This window comes from Paramisgurnus dabryanus, chromosome 13 (genome assembly GCF_030506205.2).
Source record: "Paramisgurnus dabryanus chromosome 13, PD_genome_1.1, whole genome shotgun sequence".
NCBI classification, from domain to species: Eukaryota; Metazoa; Chordata; class Actinopteri; order Cypriniformes; family Cobitidae; genus Paramisgurnus; species Paramisgurnus dabryanus.
Genome location: NC_133349.1, coordinates 18,869,112 through 18,879,528, shown reverse-complemented (window position 1 = coordinate 18,879,528; position 10,417 = coordinate 18,869,112). Strand labels below are relative to the sequence as shown.

At 40.2% G+C, this 10,417-nt stretch overlaps 1 protein-coding gene across 2 annotated transcripts; it reads left to right on the top strand.

The window, feature by feature from the left end:
- The first annotated feature begins 447 nt into the window (after positions 1–447).
- efna1b (ephrin-A1b) lies at positions 448–9,848 on the top strand. Of its 2 annotated transcripts, none has more exons than XM_065261028.1 (5): positions 448–717; positions 7,721–8,016; positions 8,104–8,169; positions 8,254–8,352; positions 8,505–9,848. In XM_065261028.1, the coding sequence occupies exons 1-5, from the start codon at positions 620–622 to the stop codon at positions 8,624–8,626; spliced, it is 681 nt and encodes a 226-aa protein (XP_065117100.1). In that variant the 5' UTR covers positions 448–619; the 3' UTR covers positions 8,627–9,848. The 2 variants fall into 2 exon arrangements, with proteins under 2 accessions (XP_065117100.1, XP_065117099.1); XM_065261027.1 differs by having other exon boundaries at positions 8,502–9,848.
- Positions 9,849–10,417: the final 569 nt, after the last annotated feature.

The window sequence follows — 10,417 nt, the reverse complement described above, 5'->3', positions numbered from 1 at the left end:
AAACGCAGCTGCCCAGGGTAAAATTACTCAACTTGCTGTCAGACTGATTAATGTAGCACATGAATATAATCTCACTTCCTGCAAACAGGTTAGATTTAGGGTATAAAATATTTAGTATTCACTGTTCCACTGTTCTTATTTAACAAAGTAAAATGAAACAGAAATTGCAAATGTTAAATTGAAATTAAAAGTGCATTATGAATAAGTAATTTATGTGTATATCAAGTAAAGTAAGGAATTATGTGTTCGTCTCCATTACTGAATTAAAAAATATATATAAATAACTGACTTATGAAACGGGATTTATTCATTAATGCAGATGGTCTGTTCACTTCAATCTTTTAAGCCTGTGCGTAAAAGGCGTGTCAGAGAAGAGCGATCCTCTTCGCTCATTGGCTAAGAGGCGTGGCTTTGCGTCTGAGTATAAAAAGGACTCGGCGCACATTTCACTCAGCTACTGAGATTGTATCAGACGGAGAGATTTACAAAACTGTTATTTAGCAAACCTATTCACTTGCGTTTCAGCGTTGCTTGCACTGCATTAGTGCACGTTAGTTTGTGCAAAATATTTTCTGTGCTCGAATATATTCTCGTTTTAAAGTATTATATCTCGTGCTCGATGGATTTGTTGTGGTTGCTGTGTGTAACGGTGAGCGTCAGCGCCTGGCACGCGTCTGGGGAACGACACAGTGTATACTGGAACAGTTCAAACCCACAGTAAGTTTTATCTTTTTAACTAATATATTTGTGTCAGACTTGGTTTTCCTTTCCCCCTTTAATTTGCTATTGTGCTCGCATTTACCTTTGGAATACATTGATTAGAAATACACACTATTTTTGGCGTTTTTTAAGCAAATCTTTATTATGAGAGCTTTATTGTCATAAGCACTGTGTAGTCAACCTAAATAAATATGAAAACGTTGCAGAAACATACATTTAACACATATTAACTCTAAAAAATGTGCTCTTTTTGCTCTTCAATTGTTCTTCAATGTCTCAGGTTGTTTACACTTTGTGTTTACCTCTTACACTTTGCTTATCTCTGCATCTAACTTTTATGCAACTATTGTTTCATATGAGACAACACACAACAGTTGGCCAAAGTAGTACATGGAAAGAAATCCAGACAGATGGACAGACAGATCAGCCTAAATATACACACACGCGCGCGCACACACACACACTGTTCGTACATACAAACAGACACACAGACACACACACAGCAATAAATAGACAGACATGAGCAGTCTGGACTAGAATATGTACAGCTAGTAGTAGCTTGCACATTTACAAGATGTATCTTATTACTGTGTGTTATGAAGCTGTGTTGCTGTCAACAAATGAGGGTGCTCTATAAACCTTAAAGACATATTTTCGATAGCGAGGAAGGACTGGTCATTAAGCACTTTATAAAGATCAATACAAATGACAGCGATCGGTGCGATTTATTATGCTTTTAGTAGGAAACTTAAGAAAGAGAAAATGGGCTTTAATAGATAGTGGGTCTTGTATCAAGTGCTATCAGTGTCATCTTATTTACTGTAAAACAGCATTTTTGACCGTGAACTGACATGAAGATCCTGCTGATTGGATATTACCTGGATCTGTTTCCTTCTGTAGCCAACTATTATTGACTTTGAACGTTCACCTGTATTTCCACGTAAACACCTCTTTAGATATGACTGTAGTGAACCTTTAATCATAAAAGGTAGTTCGTAGTAACTCTACTAGCAAGGGAATCTGGACTAAGAGTCATGACCCAATGAAAGATTAACTGATGTCAATAGTGATTCATACTGTGTGTTATGATTCAGGAGCTCTACGTGCTGTTGAGTGAGTAATTCATCAATGTCATTGCGCAATGTTAGCGTACCAGCCATAACCAGACACCCCGAGAGAGAGAGAGAGAGGCAGGCACAGCAGCAGCTGAAGAAAGAGAGCTAGAATGACTAGAAGCTGAAACTCTTTTAGGATCCACTCTGGAAGGAAGGTGATGAAGAAGGGGTAACAGAAGCCGGATTTATTGGCTCAAAAACGGAAAGGGTAAAGGAAAGGTAACCTGAGTTAAAGTGGAAGATTGAGATTGAGAAAAGAGCTGGATGAGATTATGGCAAAATGGTTCACATTCACATGCAGGGTTGCATAGCCCTAAAAATGATTATGCATCTGTGTGTAATTATTTTATTTATTTTTAAAGCACACACAAATCATGTATACAGTTTGTCCTTTTAGAAGAGAACACACATTAAACTACAGTTGAAAGTATAAAGCATCTTGAGCTGGCAGATGTGTTAGGATCTGTGCTTTTATAGCACTTTGAAGTTAATCCTCTTGCATTAATCACATGTTCTAAGAAAAACAGAAACAATGATATTCCCACTAATGGGATTTTCAGGCCTCTCCTTTTGTTTTCTTTCCTTTCTATTCACGCTTTAATGACTTTCTACTACAGCCAGTGATTATTCAATCAGACCATGAAACACAATCAGTCTGTATGCAAAGTGGATTAGCAAGGCTTGGCAAATCGATGCCAGACCTCCGAAGCCAATAAGGTGTTAAATATTAATTGAGATGATTTTCTGTTTTCGCCTGTAACAGAAAAGTATTTACAAACACAAACAGATAAACACATGCACTGGGCGTTTGCGTGCGTAATCGATAATGATTTAATCTCCTGCGCGTGTCCTTTGGCAAGCAGCATCTCTGGTTTGGCGGGTATGTGCGTGAGTGTGTCTGGATTTTCAGGTCTGATGCCAGATGAGTGACAGGTGGATGTTGTTTTCGAGAGTCTGTTGTCGTGCTCATCGCATGCCAGTGCTTGCACGCTAAAGTTTAAAAGTCCTGTCACGTTAACGTCGCCTAATCCTTGCTTTGTCCCGAAATCACTAAACACAAGAAGTAAGTTTATGTGCTTATTTTTGTCTGGATGTACCATACAGTTTACAGTTTGACTGAAAGTGGAGGGGAGTGGTTTTAATAATGAGCAACGATATCACTACACACTGGCAAAACAGAATTTGTGATTTGTGTATATTTAATAGGCAGGGATTCCTTCCTTCAAGCATGTTACTATACTTGACCTTTCAGCTGTCCACTCATTGTCCATTTTATTTCCTGTTTCTCTTCCTTGATTGGATCTCCTGCTTCTCTTGTACCTCTTTGTTCCCTTCCAATGCTAAAATGTGGCGTGAAAGGCTTTAAAAGAAGATTAGCACACATATTCAGATTCCACAGATAGACCATAAATCCATCTTTCTGAACTCCTTGTTCTTTGTCTCTGTCTCATAGACGCTCACAAGCACAGACACAAACACATGGCCTCAAGCCAACTATGTGAACTGGTCTATAATCTGTGAAACGGACACAGTGTTCAGCCTCAGATTATATGTTGATGTTTGTTATCTGAGTCAGTGACCCATTCACACAAAAATCAGTGTTATATTTATAGGCATTGTAATCCAGTGCTGCATAATCCCACTGCGCTCAAAAATGGATTTGTATGGAAAACCAAAATTTTTTTATATTATGGAATGCACCACCATCTAGAGGTTTGATTACGAAACACTTTTCTTGTTATACCTTTTTCATTTGTTTCTTTTCTACATTATATGTTTGCATTCATTTAACCCTTAACATCCCCTCCTCCACCTCTTTATCTCTGTTTTTCTCTCCTTATCTCCGTCGCAGACTTCCTTACTATTTCTCCTCATTCCCTTCCTGCTCCGTTTTTCCCTGCACTCGTTTTCCCACACAGGCCCATCCATTTGTCTGTCTTGCTTTGTCCCTGATTGCTGTTTTGATTCCTACTACACTGTTGAGTTAAAGTTTTCCTGTTTTTGAGCCAGTAGTACAGCGTACTAGATTGTGTAATTGTCATAGTAAGGTGTGTGACCTATGTCAGAATGTAAACAACAAGTCAGCAGCCTGTTGCATGCCGTGCCATTACTTAATTGTCTCAAGTTGACTGTCGGCATTTAAGATCTTAGAGTAGCTCACTATCACCACCTACAGACCACTCAAGTGCAATATAACTTATATCATGTTCCTTAAATTGAAAGAAATTGTACTTTTTTCAGTGTGTTAGGTACTTTTCACACTAATGCTGCTGACTTTGAACAAAGCTCACAGTATGCTAGCAAACAACGAGCCAGCGAAACAGCAGGCAATTAGCATTCATTTAAAAGTGAAAGACGACTGGAGGAAGGGGAAAATCAGGCATTTGTAAGGGACAGACACGATCGGGGGATGGGTGGGGGTCAGAGGTCAGACGGAGAGAAAGAGTGTTTCTCCAAAAATTAGCCTGAATGAAGAGGCCCTGGTTTATAATGTGATTTTAAACAGAGGGAATAAAGAAAGAGGGAGGAGAAGATGGATGAAGACTGGAGGATGGGAGATAGAAAGATATAAGATATTTATACAGATAAAGGCGGAGCAAAAAGACATAGATGGATGTCCTGAGAAATCAACCACAGTTTATAACTCAACACAGAAATTATGGTGTCAATTGCATTTTACACTCATATCCATGTAGTCACATGCAACTTTACTCGAACCGTGCGCCTGTAACCTCCACCTCTGCATTAAAGCCAGTAAACGGCTCGTATTATACGGGTCTGGGTTTGATGAATAGCAGCCGTATGATCCGTGTGTTCAGCGTGATAATCCCTCGTTTGGAAGAACGGATTAGCTGCCCGGCATTCAGACTCGCTCCGCTTCGGCTGTAGTAATTACTATGTAATAGGTGAGAAGGACAGGAGCGTACCGTCGAGAAGAAAGTGAGTGAGCCTTGAGGTTAAAATGACTTAGTGACAGCTTAGCACCCGAACCTGTCAGATTTCTAATAGGACAAAGGTGTAAGATTGAGACTTCTCTGTGTGTTTCACTGCGTAATGGAGAGAGACAGACACAAATAGTGTGAAGGTTTATGAGTGTGCTTGAACAGACAGGTTTTATTACTTGATAGTGTGGGAACAAGCCACTAAAATAGGATCACAATGCGTGTCATGACAAGCAGGAGCTCTTAAAGGTTTTAGTAACTGAACACTCGGGTGCGTGCGTGTGCTGACAGCGAGATTAGTGCAGTTGGCAGTGTGCGTGCATGTGTTGTGAAGCGCACGGCGCTGACCGTACGTTAGCTTGACTTGTGTGTGCCCTGCTGAGTCAGTAAAGACGTGCCTGAAAAATCTGACCCCGAACTTTGACACATCTGACCCGCCTCAGAGTCTAAAGAAAAACAGGGCAGAAGTGAAGGAAAGTTTGGGGCCAAACACCAATCAGAAGGTTTGAGACTAAGGTAGAGACTTGAACATCTTTTGCCATTTAAACATAACCTGCTGGTTACCACCACTGAGAGAAAACCAGGTGCATCATGATCTTTTAAACCAAGGGGTGTGTGACCCCTTATATTTTATAAGGTATATTAAATTAAGTGGATTTAGAGTGCAATTTTGATTTGAGTTATCTGGTTTCAGCTATGATTCAGCTTAAATAAAAATCTACTTAATGGTTTAAACATTTATTTATTTTTAATTGTGACTTTTTCCTAAAACACCAAGTGAGCCAGGAGTGCCACTGGTGTCCATCTTAAAAGGGCCATGATGGATAGAGCAGCCAGTTTAAACTCGAAGGCTCCACTGTGTCTTCTGATAAACCGATGAGTGATGTGGCCCTCAGGGTCCACAAGTACAGACGTTACTCTGGCAGACCATAATGAGCCAAAAAAGAAGAGGGCAGGAGAGATCAGGTGATGTTTGTTGTTTACCTGGATTTAGTAGATGCCTCTCAAAACAGCGAGCGCCACTGTCACGCTCAACCCGTCGCAGACTAAACTGTCACACGGGAACAAGCGGGGTACATGCAGAGAAAGCAGCCTTTGATGTGACAGATCAGTAGGTGGGAAAAGAAAAACAGAGCTCCTGTGTGATTGTTAGAGCTTTCAGCGATTGACCTTGGATCAGTTTAGGGGAGATTAGACAGGCATGCGATTGGCAGCATGAGGACCCTGCAGACCCTCTCATTTCTAAACATGTCAGTGGCCAAAGGCGCAAGACCAAACCCAACCCAGAGGCCGGTGAGAGTGTGTGTGTGAAATAGGGGAGTTAATAACACCCAATTCACGTTGTCGTCTTGGTCTCGGAAACACATTGTAATCGGTTCTCAACAGCTCCAGATCTTCAAAGGAATAGAGGAAACGAGACGGAGGGAATAAACCAGCGAAACTAGTGAAGACGGTGCTACCATATTTAAAGGGACAGTAAATTTAAACCGAATTTTCATTTTTGGGTGAACTATCCCTTTAAGTTTAAGATTGATTTTTCAATTGCCGTTGATACTTGGTGCCTTGGTCTGTTCTTATCTTTGGTGCCTGTTAAACGGTTTACTGAATGCACACAAACACGGCTTTCCCACACAACGAAAAGTCAGCGAGCTTAGCAAGGCATACAACCTGCCTTTTGAACAAGCCAATGATTAGAAGCAGTGCGAGACAGAGTCTAATCTCCACATTAACCAGCGCTAATGAGCGCAATGATGTGTATGTTTACCCCTATCTGAATAGACTGTGAAGCTGTTTAGACAGGTCGCCTAATGCTTGCCACAGAAGCACAGTGGGAAAGAGAGCGAGATGAAGGGGGACACACTGGGGGCCCGTCAGGAGCCTGCGTGTCTGTCCGTCATTTGACCACGTCTGCCGATAGCAACAACGACTACCAAAAGGGAGAAAGTGACAGAGCAAAGGGCATGTGGGGGGAAGAAACTGCCTTGTGTTTTGATAGCAGGTCTAATGGGGCCATGTGATTTCTGGGGTGTAAGTAAATGTTTAAGGAGTTTGGGTTTATGGAAATCTGACAGCGCGTAACGTGATAATATAGTAAACGAAACTTAATATAAGTTAGCGGTGGCACCTTTAAAATTCATTCAGATGTGTTATGTATTCACAACTGTTACCAAAAATCACATTATTAAATCACTGATATAACAAAATACAATAAAGATGTGGAAGGCTGTGGTTTTCTCATTTAGACATTTGAAATTCACATTCAGTGACAGCAGGAGGGAGGCTTAGATCTCACAAAAATGAGAAAAGAAAACGAGACAATAATAAAGGACAGACAGACAGTAGGTCATAAAAACACTTAGATTCAAAGAGTCAGTCAGTCTTAGCGGCTCCATCCCCGAGGAGAACGAGGTAGAGGTCATGAGTCAAACAACATCACAGTGTGGATAAACACTTAACGTTTAAAAATGTAAAGTGAATGATTTAAGAGCAAAATTGACAAAACAAAGATTTTTTTTGTCCATGATGGTGAAGAGGTTTGGCTGTAAAAAGAAAAGAAACACTTTTTTTCTACACTCCTTCATCCAATGTGACACAAACAATACAGACAGTGCAATAAAGAAAAAGAAAAACGGGATTTCACAGGGTGTTTTCAGTCATTCAAATCAATAAAAGGACCAGGTGACGGCTAAACATCAGTCACTGACACCCACGTGTGTCAGGGTGTGTAACCCTTACGTTTAGCTGGCACTGAGGTTCGCCTGGGGCACTTTGGTGTTTCCATGATTTCTATTTGTTTGTGCACTACGAGTTTCTTTTTTTCCGCCTGAGCCCTTTTAGTCCCGAGGTGTGTCTGTGTTGTAAGCAGTATCCAATAAACATTGACAGGAAAACACTTTCAGGGCATTTCCCTCAATGTTGTTTTTCTCTCTTTCTTCCTTTTAGTTTTCTGTGGAACGATTACACCGTGGAGGTCCGCATCAATGACTACCTAGACATCGTGTGCCCACACTACACTCGTGGCAAGATCCCATCCCAGGAGGCCGAGCGGTACGTGTTGTACATGGTGGAGCTGGAGGATTATGAAGCCTGCAAGCCCCAGTCATTTGACCAGCTGCGCTGGGAGTGCTCCAGACCCTTCGCTGCCCACGCTCCTGAGAAGTTCTCTGAGAAGTTCCAGCGCTACACTCCCTTCACTCTGGGCAAGGAGTTTCGCCAGGGAGAAAGTTACTACTATATTTGTAAGTGTCTACATCTGTATCTGTAATCTAACAGAACCATTAATAATGATAAAAATCAAATTTTGAATTTTTTTTTTCTTTTTACAGCCAAACCTCTTCACCATCATGGACAAGAGTGTTTGAGACTGAAGGTGGATGTGGTTGGAGCTCATGGTAAGAGTCGGATCGGTTCTTTGCATCACCGTTGCCAGTGCTTACTGGATTACTGGATCTCAATATTATTATTTATTGTTTCAGGTTCCAAAAACAAGAAAATGACAGTGGAAAAGAAAGAGATGGAAGAAAGAAAGATGGCTGCAGGAGGCGTTCACAATCCATCTAACAGGCTTCCGGCAGGTGAGCACTTCTTTCAATGATTGTGTCAGGACATCCATTTGGAATTCAGAGAGACTTTGCAGTCTCTGTAAGCAAAGGTGTAACAGTGTGACTTTAGTTACATAGTTGTGAAATGTTCTCATTGTCTTTCTTTCTTTCTTTCTTTCTAGCAGATGACCCCATCGCAATGATCCCAGTTGTAGAGAGGAGCGTGGGCAGTTCTGGTGTCCGCGCTACTTCGGTCTCAATTTTGGTCACGTTGGCCTCTCTATTGCTCATAGTGCTTCTACACTGAGCCTCATAAGAACTTTTTGGACTCTGGTCCTTTGGGAGACAACAGACTTTACGCCGGTGCTGGTCACTGGCTCCACAAAAATTTTATACCAGGAATTTTTTATACGAAGTAAATAGACTGAAGTTTTGGTGCTGGTGTGAAAGTATTGTGTGTGTGTGTTGCGTGATGTGTCTGTGAGAGTGACATTGTGACCAGAGAATGGTGTTACTGAATAACCTATTTGTTTTTGAAGAGTATTTACCATTCTGAAATGATTTCCCTGTTTAGCTCTTTCCACACTTATTTTTGTAGACTGTATTGGGCAGTTTCCCAGACAGGGTTTAGTTTAAGTCAGGACTAGGCATTAAGTTGTATTATTTAAGTCATTTTTACAATTCAGAAATTTAAGTTTTACAAACATACCTTGACACAAAGCAATGGCCTTGATATATTAAGATATGTGAGTGCAAGCCGTTTTCAGTTAGGACATCTCAAACTACTTTTTAGTCTTGGAGTGACTTTAGCCCTGTCTGGGAAACTGACCCTATGTGTTTTGTTCTACCTGAAAATCATCACAATTATACTTACCAATGTTAAAAACAAACCTTAAAGTCTGGAGATCTTGTTGTTTACCAAATAATTGTTTCTGAACTCAAGAATGGCTATATATTGTGTTTGATCATCTCTCGAATGTACCAAGCTTAAAACCTTTGAGCCAAAGATCACGGGTATCACTTACACCTTACCCTGACTTTGAACCTTATAAAGAATTGATGTTTGTGCATATAACAGTGTTTGTAAATCTAAAACAGTTATGGAGCATTGATGTTTTCCTGTTTCAATCTGTTGTTGCTGTTGTTTAAGTTGGTTTCTGTGATGTAATGTGAACACACCCTACAAAATGTACTGCCACTAATTCAGAAAGCCACTAATCATACTGCAAAGATATAGATAATATCAGATTTGTTTTCTTTCATAACAACATTTGGTCAGCTATGTTAAGTTATGCATTTTGTGTGTGTGAGAGTTTGTATGTGCGTGAGAGAGAGGCTGGACTTCTCTTCTGATTCTGACAGCAAGCAAAACTGTACTTGCACACAGAAATTATTCAAATTCTCTAAGTTAAATGGAAATTTGCTTTTGTAAAAAGTTTGTGTTTTGGTTTATACACATGTAAATAGTTCTGTAAAAAATGTACATATTGAGAGTTATATAAAATAAAAACCTTTGTTAATTATGAAAATGTGTAGTGTATTTGTTTAACCCCACATAGATTAAATGAAAAAAAAAAAAAACACCATTCAACACATCTCCAAAAGTGCTAAGGGAGCATACGCATCTGGAGAATTTGTGGTCACATCAAAGCTTAAATCACTCTTCTATTTCACTCTTCTTTCGTTCTCTTTTCATCTCTCTATCCATGATTTCACAGCTTTTAACCAAACAGTCACATGGGTATGAGATGAATGAAAGGAGAGATGGAGGCCCTGGAGAGAAGAGTAAACTGGCACTTGGGTGCCAGGATGTAACTTGTGTATTTTCACGGGCCCTCTCACCTCCTTCTTTGACAGATGAGAACATTTAGAAGACAGCTCTTCTATATTTTACCAAAAACGTCAATGGAAAATAAATCACTTTATGCTGATAGTTTGAAAGCAAAGAAAGTGCAGCACCACAAAAAAGTTCACATAGGCTCACTATGTACGTGTTCCCTAAGTCCACTCAATGTGTATACATGAAACTTAGTTGACAACAGTGCATTATATAGTTCAGAGCAGAAGGTGTATTCATCTTCATACGAGATCTATCCAT

Bases quoted from the DNA above. Each gene is read 5' to 3' on its own strand.
- efna1b (XM_065261027.1), top strand. From the start codon at position 620: ATGGATTTGTTGTGGTTGCTGTGTGTAACGGTGAGCGTCAGCGCCTGG. The intron at 718-7,720 runs GTAAGTTTTATC...TCTTCCTTTTAG, and splicing joins TGGAACAGTTCAAACCCACA to TTTTCTGTGGAACGATTACA. The intron at 8,017-8,103 runs GTAAGTGTCTAC...TTCTTTTTACAG, and splicing joins AGAAAGTTACTACTATATTT to CCAAACCTCTTCACCATCAT.